We start from the raw sequence: 18,678 nt of genomic DNA on the forward strand, positions 1-18,678 counted from the left end.
TCCTGGGTCTCAGGTTACGAAGGGGCAGCCATAGCATCCATGCAGGCAGCTGGAGTAGCCCCCACAAAACTCACACCCCCTTAATCCTACTACCTAGTCATTGGTGCAATACACAGGGAAACTGAGGCACACACAGCATTCATGCAAAACAGTAAGACTCACATAGGCTCACATACAACATAACCAGGGGAAATCCCCACTTTGTCACACCTACCTATCGGGAATACACAACACTAGGGCCACCAATCTCAACCGCAAATTCCTGTGTGACCGTGAATGGGAGATAGAATCAGCGATTCTACATGACATATTCCAACAATAGGGGATGCTGGTAATAAACTTGTTTGCTGCTCACCAAAACAAGAAATGTCAACAGTACTGCTCTGGGGGGGATTGGACGAAACTCCATGGTAAATGCTCTCCTTCCTTGGGACAAAGGCCTTCTTTATGCCTTTCCCCTATTCCCTGTATTACTGAAAGTCCTGTTGAAGATAAAAAGGGAAAAAGCAAACATCATTCTGATCGTCCCCACCTGGTCCAGGCAGACACAGTACCCTTACCTGTCACAGCTGGCATTATGTCTGCCGATGACTCTACCACCGGTCGCAGAACGAGGGTCACAGCCTCCACCCCAATCTGCAGATCCTGCGACTCAAAGCCTGGCCCATTCATGGTTCCAGCACATAGAAACATCTTGCTCTGAGGAGGAACAGGAGGTGCCATTACACAGTAGAAAGGGCACCGCTTGTCATACGTACCTTCAGAAATGGAAGAGGTGCCAGCCCAAGGTGGTCACCCCAAATTCAGCCACCCTACCGGTGGTCCTAGACCACCTATTAACCTTAAAGAAATCTGGTCTCTGTTAGCTCGCTGAAGGTTCATTTAGTATCAGTAGCAACCTTCCACTAGGCAGAAGACTACTCAGTCCTCTCCCATCCAACTACTAAGATGTTTCTTAAAGGCAAAGCAAACCTCTTCCCACAACCCAGGCCCCCATTCCCCAACAGAACCTCAACCTAATGTGAAAATGACTGGCTCGACGGCCATTTGAGACCATGGCCTGTTGTTCACTGACTCAGAAGGTGTTCCTCATTGCCATCATTTCGGCCAGGATAGGGGAAATACGAGCTTGGATGGCGCATCCCCTTGTACTGTGTTCTTCCCTGGCAAAGTTACACTCAGACCCCATTCAAAGTTCACCCCTAAAGTGACTTCTGCAGCTTCCAACATTTTATCCCAAACATCCTGAGGACAACAGGGAAGCCATCCTCCATATGCTTGACGTGAAAAGAGCCTTGGCCTTTTATTTGGACAGAACAAAAACCTTTAGAAAATCTCTGGAAGTCTTTCTCTCCATTGCGGATAAATCGAAAGGTGTATTGATCTCAGCTCAGCCGCTCTCCAAGTGAGTCTCTGGCTGTATTAAACTCTGCTACCAGCTGTGTGGGGTAACACCCCCATCTTCAATATGCACATATTCCATGAGGTCAGTCTCCTCTTCAATCACCTTCTCCAAGGTCCCCATATCAGAAATCTGCAGAGCAGCTAGCTGGATATCTGTGCATACATTTGCATAGCAGTATGGGGGATTTGGCTACAAATGCCCAGTTCGGTGCCACAGGACTGTTCTCTATATCATACTTGACTCCGAAGTCCCAGCCTCCCGTGGTGGATACTGCTCAGGAGTCACCTACTTTGGAGCACCCATAGGGACACTACTCAAAGAAGAAGATACTCCCCTTGTATCCTAACGATGGTTCTTGGAGATGTGTGACCGTATGGATGCTCCACGACCCACCCTCCTTCCCTCTACTTCAGAGTTCCCTCTGGTTGACTCTGTGGTAGAGAAGGAACTGGGGAGGGAAATGCCCGTGCACGCTGGCAAGCCTTGTGGTGAGTGAGGCAATGCACATGTGGGACAGGCTGCTGTTGAAATTCTCCAATCAGCAGCGTGGGGCACACGCACTCTGACAGTGGAGCACCCATAATGGGGACACATCTCGAAGAACCCTCATTACTGCTCAAGGTGAGTAACTTCCTCTTGCTAATGGGGGAAATGCATTCTGAAAAGATCAGCTCAGATTTGGTTCTGTGGTTTATTGAACTGAATAATGAGTCAACAAAAATATGCACTCCTGTGAATGCTTTGCCTGGTTGCAGCCAGCTGTTGGGTGGTGGTTGGTGCAGGAGTGGAACATGTTCTCTCCCAACTCTCGAGGATGTGTCCCCTATGTCACCAGATTTGCCCGTTACTTTGGGGTTCGCTTATTTATTAGGGTTACTCTTCTGTGGGTGGGGGGGCGTGTTCTGTAATTCTATCAATGTACTGCTTGTGTCACTTATATTCTCACACAGAGCTCTACTTCTGCAAGTCCCCTCCCAATGGAGCTGTCCTGCAGGACCGAGGTTCCAGGGCTGGGTTCTTCCAGCCCGAGAATCAGTCGAACACACACATTAACAGAGCACATTTGAGAGGACTGGGTTAATCAGCACTCCCAAGCTGACCCCTTATATGTCCCTGGACACAGTAGTCTGGGTCAAGCAGCATTTCCAAGCTGCCACCTTCATATGCCCCAGGTTCAGCATGTCCCTATCCCCATTTTCATGTTACAATTGTTCTGGTAGTAACCCACTTAATGAGCAAACCCCACAGGATTTTTGGGTGCTGCAGGGATCTTTAGCTTAGGTTCGAGGAGCGTTGCTGCAGAGCAAATGAGGAAGCCAAGAAACATCCACGGGGTTGGGGGAGGAGAGAAGCAACCAGCTTAACCATGAAAATTATTTATTGCCAGGTAATAACCATAGGGGAGGCAAACAAACAAAACAGTTATAATATTAAATCTAACTTAAATTTTATTATAAAGGTCAGGTTTAGAAAACTAAAACTGATCACACAAGTCAGGGTCAGGCGGCTGTACCGAGAGAGAGCTGGGTTCTTACCACTCCGTGAAGCTGGAATCGATCAGGGGTCCCAGGTGGTGGTGTTAGCTGAGGGTCCGGAGTGCTGGGACAGGCACAGCCCCCAGCACAATCAGTCAGGAGACGATGAAGTCCCAATAGAACTGATTCAGATTTTGGATGCTGGCATCAGAACACTTGCATGTGGGTAGGGGTTTTTGTAGGGAAAGAACAATGTTCAAGGGAGAACACTAGATTTGTTTATGGGTAAACTGATGGCTCAAGGGAGTATACCAGAGTTGTTTTGTTCAGGCGGGACAATAGGAACTGATCGTCCCTGGCTATGGGCGGTGTTCCTTCGAGGGAGCTCACAATGCAATTAGGCAGCTTCAGTATTTTGCATACCGATAAAAGATTTATTACTAGTATTGGGCTGATAACTACTGAGCTGGGTATGTGCAGGCGTAGGTTCATTAACAGCTGGAGCGGAGATCCCCCATCATGCAGTGCTTCCCTGCTTTTCTGGTCCCAGAGGTCCATGCGGTTCTTGCCTTGGAATCTCTGTTGTCCATTCTGTATGCTAATAGAGATGCCTCCCTGTCCCATCTTTGATGCAAATGAGGCTAGGGGAGTTTCCTTAATCCTGTCACCCTTGTCTGGAGGGGTTTAGGTGTGTCTCCCACTGCCTTTTCATTGCTTTTTGTAAGTCTTTCTTCTGATCGACTTTGGTTCAAGCAAAGGCTGGGGGAAGGGATGGTCTTTCGTGAGCCAGACAGGCTGGGTACTGCACCCTGGTTCCCCAAGAACACAGAGCTAACAGGTAACATCTGTGCCCAGCCGGAAGCCTCCTGCATTCTCACTTCTGGTCCCCCAAACTTTTAAACCATGGTATCACCTCTCATCCTTTGCCCTTCACCAGCCCCTTCCAGCCAAGGGTCTCCAAAGCACTTTCCAAACAGGAATGAACTAAAACTCAAAACCATTTTTCTGGGTGAGGTAAGGATCATTATCCCTGTTATACAGAGAGGGAAACTGAGGCAATGAGATGGGAACTGACTCCTCTAAAATCATAAAGTGGAGCTATAGGAGAACTGAATTCAAATCTCCTGATTCCCAGCCATATGTCTTAATCACAAGCCCTTCCTTCGTCTCAGATGTTTCTGCTGATGTAATAGAAACACTGGACCCAAGGGAAACTTGTCATGGACTTTTGCATTCTTCCCCCACCCCTGGCACCCTCACAGAGTGGTGACACTTCAAAGTAAAGCTTCACATTAGTATTAATCTAGCAGCTACTGACTCTGCAAGAGCTGAAGCAGCAGAATGAGCTTTTACAGAATATTTTATTACATCCTTCACACAGACCCCAAACTTCTGGTTCACTGTGCATGATTTATTACAGGCATGCTGGCTTCTTGCCTTGGAGATGCTCTCCCTAACAGATTGCTTCTTAATTTGGAGCTGAAAGACCAGATAGTGTGAGCACGAAACCAGAAACCATGAAATTTAACATCAGAAACCTATAACTGCAGATTCCCAGATAACAGGTCCTGCTTAGACTGCTCGAAAGGGGGCTCATCTCTGTCTAAACTCCCTGCTGAGACACAGACATGCTCAGTAATAAACTTCCTGGAGGGAGCATCGGAATACCCTGAGAATCCAGAGTGACCCTCGGTGCCGGTCTCCCCCATAAGGCCTTTCCTTTTCAATTTTTACTGAAACATTCTTGGGTTTTACAAAAGCCATAATTCCATTTTTACTGATTTCCCCCCTAATTTTGGAAGTGCTGGAACACGCTAGATCCAGCTCCCTGCTCCGGAAGGAGAGCTGGGTGTCCCAGGTGACCTAGCCATCATCTCCCCTTCCTGAGTGGGGAGCTGGGTCAGAAATACCGGAAGCACTCGAGTGCTGGTAATCGTCATGTCATCAGTTTCGCGTCTGCCACATACAAGTACCAGCTTTACAGACAGCATGGAGAGTTGTGACAGGGTGCTGGGCATGAACTGCTGAGCCAGCCCTCTGTCACACCAGCTCCTATTCAGGGAGATAAATTGGACCTGGCTAGAGAAACCTGCGTCTGATGGGCAAAGGGGAAACAGGTGCCAGCCTGATTAGCCTGGGGCTTCATAAAAGTCTCAGGGGACGATAAGGGGCGGCAGACACAAGAGGGGAAGCCAGAGACTGGAAGGAATGTGGCAACTCTTCTGTGCTGCCTGTAGAGGCTGGGAAGTCCTTCAGACTGAAACCCCCATGCTGTATATGGTGACATGGTGGTGAGATTGCACCCTGTAAATAAACTGCAGTGGTGGTTGCTGAACTTGAGGGTCTGTGAGTGGTTTTTGGAGAGAGCAGAGCAGGGGCAGGACCCAGGGGAGCCCTGTTATGCTCTGTTACACATGGGGGCCTGTCCGGGATCCTGAGCCAGTGCCAAGTTTGGTGGCCCAGAGTTGAAAGAGATGCTGCAGTGGCTGGTAAGGCAGCAGGAGGACACGCAGAAGGCTATGCAAAGCTTGCAGCAATCCCCCCAGGTGAAGAGGCAGGGTTTGCTTACCTGGCAGGCCGAGCTGCAGAAAAGCCTGCAGGAGCAGGCCAGCGTACAGCAGCTCCTGCAAAGGATGGCGAGTCCCATGGTGGGGGATGGCATCCGGGCACAGGACGATGTGATATGGGCCCAGCAAGTGACCCAGTTGCGTTCCTCCCCACTTTTGAGCAGCTAGCCACGGGGACTGGATGGGATAGAGCAACCTGGGCCCTGTGGCTCGCACCCTATCTAGCAGGCAAAGCCCAAGCGGCCTAAGTGCTCCTGAGTGAGGAGCAGGCCAGGAGGTACGAGGCAGTAAAGGTGGCTGTCCTCTGAGAAATACCGCCGGAAGTTACGGTCAACAAGGGAGTTGGGGGGGGGGGTTACAGCCCCAGGCGTTTGCCCAAAGCTTGATGGACTGGGCCACCCACTGGCTGAGACCCAGCACCCAGACAGTGAGGGGATTATGGACACATTGGTCCTAGAACAGCTCCTACAGGACCTCTCCGACAACATATGAGTGTGGGTTAGGCGGCATCAACCGAGTATGGTGGCAGGGGCCGTGAAACTGACCAAGGAGTATGCGGAGGCCAATTTCCCCAGGAAAAAGGGACGACCATACAAAGACTTGGAGTCTGGGAGAAAGCCCAAGAACCCCCACCCAGAAAGGGCCCAGAGAGGAAAAGGGAAGACACCCGGGGAGCTCCACCTGGGGCCCAACTGATCATTCGCTGGCAGTGCGGGCGACCGGGACATAAAAAGGGGGACTGCTCGTACATGGAGTGTGGATTTGCCGAGTTTTGTGGCTGGACTAATGCTGGAGGGAAGGGGCAGAGACTGTCCACCGTTCTGGTGATGGTGGGGAGGAAACCACAGAGGGCCCTAATAGATACAGCCTCAGCCTGGTTTCTTATCCAGAGGTGGCTGGTAAAGCCGCACTGGACGATTCCCGGAGCCAAAATGAACCTCAAATGTGTCCTTGGGGATAAGAGACAGTGGCCTATAGCCCAGGGGCCCCTCAAGGTCCAGGGCAGATTCCAGTGGAAATGGGTTGGGGTAGCAGAGGGGCTGCCTTTTCCGGTGGTGTTGGGCATGGACTGGGACCCTTTCCCAGGAGGGAAAGGAGGCAGTGGGAGGAAGCCACCATGGGGAAAAGGGGAGGCCTCCCGATGACGGAGGTAGAACCACCTAAATCACAAAGCCCCAGTAGAGAGGGAGACCAATCCCCTTAGGAAATTGCAGTGAAAAGCCTGTCAGGAAGGAAGATGGGGGAGACATCCTGCCCAAGGCCCTGAGCAGAGGAGAAAGGCCCACCGGCGCTCCCTACAAGGGTGACCCCCAGGAAAAGAGGCCCAGGCCCTGCTCGGTGGGTTTGAGAAACCTGAGGCCCTGGGTGTTCAGGGGGAAGTAGGGACCAATCCCGAACTCCTGCCGGAAGGGAATGGGGGAAAAGGACAGGGAACACACCCAGGCGTGTATGTTGCAGTGGACCTATGGGGCTATCCACCCCCCACACAGTGTAATTTCTGTGGGTGAGGGGTAAATGAATCCCACAAGGAGGACCTGGGGGTCACCCGAAGGTGGAAGGAGAACTCCCCTGTAGTGCCCAATCCAGTAGAGGGAAGAGGGGACGGGGAAGGATGAACCTGGCGGTTAGGTAACGGGGGGAGGTGTGTGACAGGGTGCTGGGCACGAACTGCTGAGCCAGCCCTCTGTCACTCCAGCTCCCATTAAGGGAGGTAAATTGGAGCTGCCTAGAGTGACCTGTGCCTGATTGGCAAAGGGGAAACAGGTGCCAGCCTGATTAGCCTGGGGCTACATAAAAGCTAGTCCGAAGAGGGGAAGCTGGAGAGAGTGGGAGCTTCTCTCTCCTGGTGGCAGAGGCTGGGAAGTCCTTCAGCCTGAAACCTCCATGCTGTATATAGTGAGATGGTGGTGGGATTGCACCTTGTAAATAAACTGCACCGGTGATTGCTGAACCTGAAGGTCTGGGAGTGGTTTTTGGAGCAGAGGCAGGCCCAAAAAGGGCCCGGTTATGCCCTCTTACAAGAGTTGTCAACATTCAAAACAAATAAAAGTTGGGCAACTGCTTTTCATACTGAAGTGGGTTGAAAATGAAAAACTGTAGCTGACTGTTTCCAAACATAAGGGTTTTTCTGACAGCTTACAAAACCAAAAGCAGCAGAAGACAGTGATCCTTACCCTGATATTTATCCAGAAAATGGCAACATTCATTTCTTGCACCAATTATCCCCCATTCTTTGTAATTTATATTATAAAAATTAATAGATTCCCAGGAAATTTTAAATAAAACAACCCCCCCACACACACAACGAAGGGCCTTATAACCCAGCCAGCCCCTCTGTACTGTTCCTCTGAGCTAATCCAGAGGCACCCACAATTACAAATGTCACAGTGACCTTGCAGATGCCGCTCACTGCTGATCCCTCCCTGTGATGCAGATGTGCCCCCTACACCTCATGGTGATCCCCACACTGTGCAAGCAGAGAAATCTCACAAAGTAAGCATGGCTGCATCCTCCTGGGAGTTCCCAGGCTCCGTGGCTGAGTGGCATTGCTGGGACAGGGGCACAGGGGAGGCATGGCTACCATCATGCTCATCACTGTGAGTGACTCACTCTCACCTCCTTTGCTACCTTCTCTCTCCTTCTGCAGCAGTAACTGTGACCTGGACTATGAGCTCTACAGGGACGATTTCCCGTACAGGTGAGCGATGTCTGGTCCCTGGGCACCTGCCAGCTCTTCCCCCTTTGGTGTTTAGAGGAGGAGGACTGATGAAGCACTGTTCGAATTCCTTTCCTGCCCTGTATCCTAGCTCTGAGTGCCCCAGAACAGAGGGGGCCAAGTTTCATTTACCTAAGGGTATGTCCCCACTGCAGAGGAAGAGCTGGTTGTAGCATGGGCTAGGCATACCCATGCCAGCTTTAAGCTAGCTAGCGTGGATAGTGTAGACATGGCAGCACAGGCTAATAACCTGAGCACAAACCTCCGGGGGAGCCTGGCTGCACCCTGGGGTTGCTAGCCCACACTGATGCCCAGGCTGCCGCATGGTCACTATTATTGCTACCCCTGCTAGCTAGATCGAACTAGCCTGAGCTTGCCTGTCTGCTGCCATGACACCTTCACTTGTTAGGATAGAGATACCCTAGGCAGGAACTGTCAGCCAGTGCCTGGGAGCTGCAGGAGGGCCCTGGGGTTCAGCCGTGCAAACGTGGAGTAGAAGATCTGCTGCTGGTACCCACTACCCCAGGAGCCTTTGCAGTCAGGCTCTGTTCTGGAACAGCTGGTGTCGGGTGAGGCAGCTCCTTTGAAGTCAATCCGCGCTGTGCTGATTTGCACCGACTGAGGATCTGGCTCAGATCTCATCATTATGCCTTTATTTAATAGCAGCTGATTAGCAGAGAGAGAGTCCCTGGCGATTAATATCCACGAAACCAGATTGTTTCTTCCATCAGTATCAAACAGGTTTTGCTGCATCGGTGATGGGGCCCCATCCCTCTGCACTGACAGTCAGTAGGCAGCGAAGTGCACTGGGGGCTGGGAGGGGATGGTTTGAGGCACCTGTCCGTCTCAGCTGCACGACTCCTGGTAACACTCAAGGAGGTTAAAGAGGAAGCGGTTGCCCTTTCAAAGGAGCTGAAATCCCCTGGTGAGATATGTGGTGCCAGGCGTTTTGGAGACTAGCCTGTGGGCACCACATTTCACCCATCGCAGAGCCACAAGGGCAGCTTGCCAGGACCCCCGTGAGGCAGCAGCACTATCAGTAATAGAGCAGGGCTTCATGTCCCAGCAGGCCGTACGCCGTCTGGAGCCCAGTGGATGCTGTGCAGGAGGCATGCTGGGGCTGGGGCTGCCCCGTGCATTCGTGCACAGCTCCAGCTCTGCTTCCTTCATTCGGGGCTCAGCATGTTTGGAGCCATGTGCCTCTAGGCCACCCCCTCACTGAACGCCATGGGGAGGGAGGAATTGAGCAGGGTGTCCCAACTGCACCTGAGAGCATGCGCTGCCCTGAGGCTGGAGGGCTTGTGCCAGACCACTGGCCCCTGCTCCCCTCTGTAGCATGCTGCATCCAGTTCTTGGGCATTCAGGCCTTATGATTTCCAGGGATAGCAGCCCCCCCCAGCTCCCTGTCCCCAACTCCTGCTCCCTGCTGGCATGAGTGGGGCTCGGCCCCCCTCTCCATCCTCCCTGCTCATCCTGGAGACCCCTTCTTCCCCTGAGGACAGTGCAGTGCTGGTGACACTTGGCGCAGGGGATCCTGTTAGGGCCCCCGCCCCGCTCCTCACACGGCTCTGTCTCCCCCTTGCAGGGTGTACGAGTACCAGAAGATCCCGCCCCTTATCAATCGCATTCCAGTCAAGACCAGACGAGCCCACGTGGGGGCAGGTGGCAAGAGCAGCCTGATCCCCCACCCGGGGCCAAGAGGCAGCGGCAACGCAGCACTGGGTCGGACTAAGCGTAAGCGTCACAGATCGCGGGGGGGCGGGCAGTGACTGGAGGGGATGCTAGGGGCACTGAGCGGGTCACTCCTCTAGGTCGTGGAGAGTGTCCTGGGGAGGGTGAGGCACAAGGACAGCGTGGCTTGGGCAGAGCGTGGCTCAGGTGGCTACTCAGGGCGGGGGCTACTCCGCACTGCTTGCAGGAAGCGTGTTCTCCATAGGAAGGAGCCTGCTGCTGAGAGCTCCCAGCCCGAGCAATGAAAGAACTCAGCCTTTAAATAGATTTTACAGGCTGCTGTCTCCAAGGGGACTCCCAAAAACTGCTAACTGGCCTGTGCCCGTGCAGCTGCCTGGCGCGTGCCCCCACGTGTGAGTTTGACAGGCACAGCGTTTTCAAACATAGGTGCCCCTGAAACTGGGACCTTCCAACGTGCCAAGGGATTTAGGGAACCTTGTGGAGGGGCCCTTAAAGGGGCCTGATGTTCCAAAATCCAGGCCCCTTCCAAGTGCCTCCAGGGGGGAAAAGCTTGGCCCAATTGCTGTGCATTTAGAAGAGGAAATACACAGCAGGTGCAAAGGGAGACAGAGACCTGCCCGCAGCTTGGAGGTTCAGACAGCAGCACCCAGCACTTAACTGATGCTTAACCACCAAGAGCCAGAGTGTGCAGAATGGCTCTGAGGTGGGCCGCCCAGCCAGGCTGCCAACCCCGCTGGGATCACCCTCCCCATTGCTTCCAGGCTAGGTACGTGTCCATGGAGCCTAATGGCCTCTCCTCCTCCCTTGTGCAGTGCGTGCCGAAGAGCTGCATTCCATCAAGGGAGAGCTGAGCCAGATCAAAGCCCAGGTGGACAGTTTGCTGGAGAGTCTGGATCGGATGGACCAGCGGCGGGAGCGGCTGCCTGGGGAGAGAGGTAAGAGGAGGAGGGATGGGTGGGGGAGGCTGTTACCCACACACACACCACGCAGATGTGAGGGCCCAGCAGCTGGGCAGGAACACCCCCCCGCCCATGAGACTGTCGGCAGGGCTGCCCCTGAACTGGTTCTCCAGAGCTGGCCGGGGGGCTGCAGTGTGGCGCAAGGTGCGCTGTGCAGAGAGGATAGGTGCCATGCTCCCTCGGCTAAGCCGGCTGGTCTGTTGCCTCCTAGGAACCTCCCCCGCTGTGCTCGCTAGCAGGACACTGCAGCCTGCTTCGTGGAAGGATTAGGGGGTGACTGTCCGGCTCCTGGCTGGCTGCTGCATGGTCCTGGTTTGGCCGTCACAGACTAACAGTCCTTTGGGCTGGGGCATTTCCCTAGTGACTTGTGAGCACATCCCTCCCAGGCAGAGCAGAGAGCAGCCAGAGCCCTGGAGCTGCCGAAGGCCTCTGCTGTCTAGGGGCTGCTCTGATCTTGCAGGCTCCAAGGAGGGTGAGAAGAAGAAGAAGGCTCAAGCGAGCGAAGAGCCCTCGTACCCAGTGGGGGACTCACTGCGGGAGCCACAAGGGAAGGAGACCCCAGCTGCTGACGCGCAGAGTGACCTGAGGGACATCGACAGTGAGGAGGAGAGCACAGACACCGAGGAGACGGTAGGTCCCAGCAGAGCGGCTCTGTCGAGGGTAGGATTGCCAACTGTCTAATCACACAAACACAAATCCCGCCCCTTTGCTGAGGCCCCACCCTGCTCACCCCATCTGCCCCTCTCCGTCGCTGGCTCTCCCCCTCCCTCCCTCACTTTCACTAGGCTGGGGCAGCAGGTTGGGGTTCGGGAGGGGTGTGGGGTGCAAGCTCTGGGAGGGAGTTTGGGGGCTGGAGGGGGCTGGGGGAAAGGGATGTGGGCTCTGGGAGGGAGTTCGGGTGCAGGAGGAGGCTTAGGGCTGGGGCAAGGGGTTGGGGTGCAGGAGGGGGTGAGGGTTGTGGGCTCCGGCTGGGCAGCGCTCACCTCAGGCGGCTCCCGGGCGGCAGTGCAGTGGGGCTAAGGCAGGCCCTGGCCCCGCACCACTCCCAGAAGCGGCGGGCACGTCCCTGCATCTCCTCGGGGGGGAAGGGTCTCGGCATGCTTCCATTGCCCGGAAACTGCTGCCAATCGGAGTTACGGGGGCAGAGCCAGCCTTAGCACCGCTGCACAGCTCACCGGGAGCCGCCCAAAGTGAGGGCGCCAGGGGGCTCCACACACCACCCCCTCCGCGCACCATTCCTAGCCATGGCCGGCACATCCCTGCGGCCCCAGGGGGGCACAAGGGGCCTGCCTTAGGTAGGCAGGGAGCCTGCCTTAGCCCTGCTGTGCTGCCGGACTTTTAGTGCCTAAAATCTCCCAGTTTGGCTTCAGTAGCTTCTGGCAGATAGCGCCCATTCCGGGAGACTCCTGGCGAAACTGGGAGGGTTGGCAACCCTAGTTGTGGGCCCTGCATGGTGGAGGGCGGGGCCCAGCACCTAGGCAGGGAGAGAGCTTTTGGCTGCTAGCTTTCTCTGGGCTTTAGCCAAATGGTCCTCACTTGCCTGCGTGGGGAAATGTACTGTGTGTTCCCATGAGCCACAGGAATGCTCATCTGCCAGCCCATGTGACTCGGCCTGCGTCCCCCCACTGCCCAGTCGTCACGCCAGGCTCCCCTGCACGCATCCAGCTGCCGTTCGCCGGAGCTGCACTACGGGAGGGGGCGGGCTGCTGAGTGCACGTAGCCATTGGAGTGGGATGCTGCTGGTGTGGGCGTGCGGAGAGACGGGCACTGAGGCCGGGGGCATGGGATTGTGTGTGTTTAGTGCCATGAATTAGTCGCTGGTTTGTGAGCTGGGGGCCACCTGAGCTGAGTGCTGCTAGAATGGAGTTTTGTGAGAGGCTTGGGCTCCTTGCAGGACAGGAGTGCCCCTGGGCTGTATCCCTAGCCAGCCAGTCCCCCTTCAGGCCAGAAATGGCATGCCCAGGACACCGACACTGTAAACACTCCTGGAGCGAGGAGATGCCCAGGGAGGAGGCACTGCCTGATGGACACAACCCTGCCAAGGTGCCTCACCCGGCTGCATCATAGCTGGGTGTGTTGGTAGCCTCTCCAGTGATGCAGGTGAGCCAGTCAAAGTGGCAGCCCCCGCAGGACACTCATGGCATGACTAAGCAATTCAAGGGAACAGCACAGGGGCTGTTAAACAGTTTTCTAACAAGCAGGCTTGTAACAGAGCATCATGATTTTGAAACAAATCCGTCTCATTTACTACTTTAATTCATAAGACAAATTACTACTAACTTAATGAATCAGGGCAACTTTGTCAGCGATTGATACTGGGTACGCTTTGACTAACATTGTCCCATACAGGTGGAGCAGGGCAACGTCAGAGCCCTGCCATCTCCCTGCCTTCACTGACCCACAGGTAGCCTTGTGCACACATGAGCAGGGGCTGTGCACAGGGACCCACAGGTAGCCATGGGCACACACGAGCGGGGCCACGTGTTTTGGTACATGTGGCTGATGCTGGCTGTTCTGGATGCATCCAATGAAGTGAGCTGTAGCTCACGAAAGCTCACGCTCAAATAAATTGTTTAGTCTCTAAGGTACCACACGTCCTCCTGTTCTGGAAATGTGGCCCACAAGGATGAGTAATGTAATGTAGTAATGAAATCTCTTTGCAGATGAAAAACCACACGTCAGACCCGGAGGGCAGCCAGTAAACGGACTGGGACACCACAGCCTTCCCCAGGTTGGCTAGCATTTCCTTTCCTGTGTTTGTATTTCTTTCAAGGCCGCCAGCTGGTGCCACCCATGACATGAGTGTACCTGGTCTCAGCGCTAGCGCAACAAAGCCGTGTCCCACGCCACCTGAACTAGCGCCTCATCATTTCCACCAGCACGAGACCCCCACCTTGCTGAGGGAAATCTCTGTGTTACGATTGTTCCTTTTAGCAGTGGAGGAAAAAAATGTAGGGGAAGGGCAGGTAGAAAGCCCCTGAGGAGCTAGACTGTCTGGACCCTGGTGGTGTATTTAAGAACCATGTAGAAATCCCGGCAGCCCTCGCTTTGTCCCCAAACTGCACTGTTGGAACAAGAGGGTTTGTTGTTCTGTTGGCTCCCAGGCCATGCCATTGCTGTATGCAGCCATGGACCACGCAAAGGACTGCTGTCTCCCACTGCAAGGCTTCCCGCTCCCAGACCCACGGTACCCCTCTCCTACTGAGAGGACTAGCTGTCTAGCTAAGGCCATGTGCAGCATGGGTGCAGGACGGAGCTCCTGTCATCCGTTTTTCCTGTGTGCCTCATTGTGGATTCTTGCCCCGCTTCTGGGCCTTGATTGGTTGAGAGACGCATGGCGCGACAGGAAAAACACCACAGCTTTGGCCACTCTGCTCGAATGCTGGCTTCATCCGGCGCCGAACAGGGACCTCCTGGGGACCCTTCCCATCGCCTCTCTGCATGCCCCACGTCCCTGAGCTCTCAGTGAACCTTGCAATGAAGCATGCCTAGAAAGAGCCAAAAATGCCATCCGCTAACGGGCACAGCAGGCCGACACTCTTGCCCAAGTCAACATTTAAGGCCCCATGTTCTCTGCACCATGTCGTTCAGAGCAGGATTTCCATGCTTTGAGCGGGATGGTCAGTTTCTGGCGGTACTGAAGAGCAAGCAGGGAAGCAGCAGGCATTTATTCCTGCCTCAGTCAATGCCTAGCACAGGCTGCAGGGTGCTGACCCGCAGAGGAGCTTTTCAGACAAAACGCTCCAGGACTAGACTTGCTGTGACCTTGTGGTGCTCATGGAAATCTCACAGATGCAGAGCTCTGATGGGACAGAATTAGATGGTCAGCTACAGCTCATACCCTGGGGCCCATCCACATCCCCAGCATTGAGCCCCCCAGCCAAGGCTGCAGCATCTGTCAGAATTGCTGCTCACTCTGCAGAAGCATAGCTGTTAACCAAGGGGGATCCCTTCCCAGCAGGGCTGCTAGAGTAACAGACGTTCCCCCTTCTGTGGAGTCACTAGGAAGCCACAGAGAGAGAAATATCATTTATATGTGCCGGCCTTTTAGAGGCAGGCAGAGACAGACTCTCTGGCCTGGAGATTTTACATCTAAACCTCAAGGTTAGAGGACAGCACTGGGAGGCAGGTTTGAGCTCTACTCCCAGCTCTGACACTGGCCTGCAAGATAACCTTGGCCAAGTCACTTCCGCCTCAGTTTCCCTATCTGCGAAAGAGGGACAATATACAAACCACTGCACAGGTTCATTGGGAGACTTCATCTGTTGACCTGTACATGAAACATTTGGACCTGGCCTTCAGCAGGAAAAAGGTGTATTAACCTACGTAACAATCCTAATGTAAACACGGCAGTTGTTTTTAACCTGTCTTATTAGGAGGGGTATTTGTTTTATAAGAGCAGCCAGGTGCTCTAGCTCCAGGACACCAATGTGCGAAGTGCTGTACAAACATAGAACATAAAGATGACCCGTGCCCCACAGAGCTCACCAGCCACGAACTGGAGCCAGGCAAACGGGGGCACATGGAACCCATGAGACCTCACTGGTCAGCAGGACAGGCAGAGGGCTCAGCACTCCAGCAGCCTCATTGATTTTTGTCAGCATTGCAGTAAAGGAAAGTTTTAAGGAAGGTTTGGAAGGTGGATAAGGAGGCAGCTCCAGGGATGCTTACGGGGCACGCCTACCAAGTGGGAGAGGCAGCCTGGGGAAGCACAAAGGGGCTTGTTTGAAGATGTAACAAGTGGGTGATGGAGAGTAGCCTCATGGTCTAGTCAGAGGCAGGAGCCAGCATCTCAATAGTGAACAAGAGATGGTAGATTGGGTGGGGACAGGATGTGAAGAGCCCCACAAGTTAACACAAAGACTTCCATTTGATGCGATAGAAAGGGAGGCTGGCCATAGCAAACATGAGGGGGAAGCCAGCAGTTCACATTGGCCCGCTACAACTTGCCTTGTCTATACTCGGATTTTAACACAGGTTAAAAATACAGCTTGATTCCTCGTGAAGCCACAGCCTTTGAGACCCACAAATGGAAAGGGCTTCAAGCACTAGGTACAGCTTTACCACGTGGATGCTGGTAACAGCCCAGGTCCTGCTTGCCCAGGCAGTGTGGCTGAGAAACCGCCATCAAGCCAGTGCTCCTCTGTGGCTGTACAGAGCACCCCTAAGAAGCTGTAGCTGTTTGCAAACTGGATAGCTGTGATTTTCCGCTGGCTCAGAAAAGGTTTTTCCGTTAGTCTCACATGGCTTCTATATACCATGCTATGTGATATGGTTCATAGTCACTTACCAGGAATTCCATGAGCAGCTTTACCAGAAATAAAAAAGGAGTGTGATTATTTTCCCAGCAGGCTAATTCCTGCTATGTGAACAATGACATGCCCGTGCTTTGGGTTGTTTCACCTTCACCCAAAGAGCCTGCATTCTTCCTCTGTCCTCATACTACTGTGTTTTGGAACAATTGTAGCTCATTTCCATGTCCCTCATTTCTAGGTAGTCTCTCTCACGCTGGTAGGAAATTGTGTCTGTATTTCTAATTTGCTCTGGAAAAAGAGTGTATTTGTGTTGGAAGGAAAAATAATAAATTTGTATTTCTTTTCTCCGGTTATTCGGGAGTCTGATGATTTGATTTTCACATCGGAGAGAGAACAGCCTTTGTCAAACTGCAGTGAGACAATGTCCTGGTTCTGGTCTGCAGGGAGATGCTAGATGTGGTTTCTATAGCATCCAGCTAGCCAAGTGTTCTAGATGCCTAACAATGCGAGTAATGACTAATGCCAGCTGCAATTAAAATCAACATGCCCCACGCCACAGACCTCTGGGAATAAACTTGCTGTAAAAAGGGGACCATGGAACTAGCTGCCTCTTACAGGGAGGAAATTTTGTGGCCACAAAGCTTCAGTCTTCTATGGCTGCATCCCCTAAGGCCTCAGGGGATGCTGGGAAGGTCATTACACGGTGCGTGGACTGCCCCTTTCTGCACTAGAAGCAGATCATGGCTGTCTTATGGGTTTGTATAGGGCCTAGTACAAGGGAGACCTGATCTCAATGAATGGAGCTGTTTGGGAGCAGGGGTGTAAATTGGGAGTGGGAATCTACCTCCACCTGGAAGCTGGCCTCAGGATTTTAAAAATTCCTCTAGGCAGCAGTCATGGAAGGAAGGACACCACTTGGACACTGCCCCTCCTCCACCCAGACCTTCTGCAGGGGCAGCAGCACTCCCTGGGCAGTTTACCTCTGGCTTCTGGGGGGCCAAAGGGGAATACTGGTATTGATGAGGACTGAATCAGTTTCAGTACTGCTGCTCCAGTGACATAAGCAGAAGGAAGGGGTGAAAGGGTAGAAGACTTGGAACAGGGAAAGGTGGGGCGGAGGAGTGGAGGGCATAGAAGCCACGTCACCAAAAGGCTAGCATACAGCAGATGGAAATAAATCCAGGAGGAGCCCGAAACAGATCTCGAAGGGGGAGAATAAAATGGCAGAATTGCTTCATTTTAGGTTAGAGAGTGTATCTGAGTTTCTTTCAATTACCAGCCTAGTTAATTGTGGTAGTGAATTGGACTGGGAGGTGAAAAATAAATAAGACATCTCTGCCTACAATGTCTGAAACCCATCTGAAAGGGGTGTGTGCAAATTCCCCTACAGACAAACATGACATCAAACAACTGCAGAGCTCACTGCAGGAGTCTATCAACAGATTCCTCAATAGCTGATAAACTACTATTCTACCTTCAAGGAGAAATCTTGACCCCATGGATATCAATGCTAAAAAACCCCCAAAAGTTACCTACCTTCTCATAACTGTTGTTCTTTGAGATGTGTTGTTCATGTCTATTCCAATTAGGTGGGCACACACCGTGTGCTGCTGGAAAGTTTTTCCCTTAGCAGTATCCTTCGGGTCGGCTCAGGCGCCCCCTGGGGTTGTGCCTTTATGGATATAGGGCCCTGCCGCCCCCCCAGTTCCTTCTTGCCGGCTGCTGCGCCAGAGAAGTGGGAGGGTAGGTATTAGAAGGAACATGAACAACACATCTCAAAGAACAACATTTATGAGAAGGTAGGTGACTGTTTTTTTCTTCGAGGGCTTGTTCATGTTAGTTCCAGTTAGGTGATCACCAAGCCCAAGTTTTGGAGGTGGGCTTGGAGCTCAAAGGTTCGCTGACAGTAGCACCGCACTACCAAAGGCTGCATTGTCTCTGGCCTGCTGGGTAATAGCGTAATGTGAGGTAAAGGTATGTATTGATGACCATGGTGCAGCTCTGCAGATCTCCTGCATTGGAACATGGGCCAGGAATACTGCTGAAGATGCCTGCTCCCTCGTGGCGTGTGCTGTAAGCAGGAGCGGGCAGGTACATTCACCTGGTCGTAGCATGCCCGGATGCAAGATGTGATCCAAGACGAGATCCTTTGGGAGGAGACTGGAAAACCCTTCATTCTGTCTGCTACTGTGACAAATAGCTGAATGGATTTCCGGAATGGTTTTGTTCGCTCGATGTAAAAGGTTAACGCCTGGCGAACATCCAACAAGTGAAATTTTTGTTCTCTGCTGCTTGAGTGAAGCTTAAGATAGAAAACTGGGAGAAAGATGTCTTGGTTAATATGGAACTGGGAGACAACCTTAGGGAGGAATGCAGGATGAAGTCTGAGCTGAACCATGTCCTTATAGAACATGGTGTATGGAGGCTCATAACTTAATGCCTTGAGCTCTGACACACTCCTGGCTGATGTTATCGCTACCAGGAATGCCATCTTGTATGAGAGCTACAGCAAGGAACATGTCACCAGCGGTTCAAAGGGCGGCCTCATCAATCTGGACAGGACTAGGTTAAGGTTCCAGGCTTGTTACACATGAGAGTAAAGTCTGTCA

The 18,678-nt window shown here is 53.0% G+C and overlaps 1 protein-coding gene across 1 annotated transcript in view; it reads left to right on the forward strand.

The window, feature by feature from the left end:
* LOC144272707 (uncharacterized) overlaps positions 1–16,422 on the forward strand; it is a 53,993-nt gene extending 37,571 nt beyond the window's left edge. Inside the window, exons 3-7 of the mRNA XM_077830985.1 lie at positions 8,095–8,145; positions 9,749–9,897; positions 10,668–10,790; positions 11,275–11,444; positions 13,478–16,422. Of these exons, the coding sequence (XP_077687111.1) occupies positions 8,095–8,145; positions 9,749–9,897; positions 10,668–10,790; positions 11,275–11,444; positions 13,478–13,516 (532 nt within the window). The 3' untranslated portion in view covers positions 13,517–16,422. The remainder of the gene's footprint in view (positions 1–8,094; positions 8,146–9,748; positions 9,898–10,667; positions 10,791–11,274; positions 11,445–13,477) is intronic.
* Positions 16,423–18,678: the final 2,256 nt, after the last annotated feature.

This window comes from Eretmochelys imbricata, chromosome 12, assembly GCF_965152235.1.
Source record: "Eretmochelys imbricata isolate rEreImb1 chromosome 12, rEreImb1.hap1, whole genome shotgun sequence".
NCBI classification, from domain to species: Eukaryota; Metazoa; Chordata; order Testudines; family Cheloniidae; genus Eretmochelys; species Eretmochelys imbricata.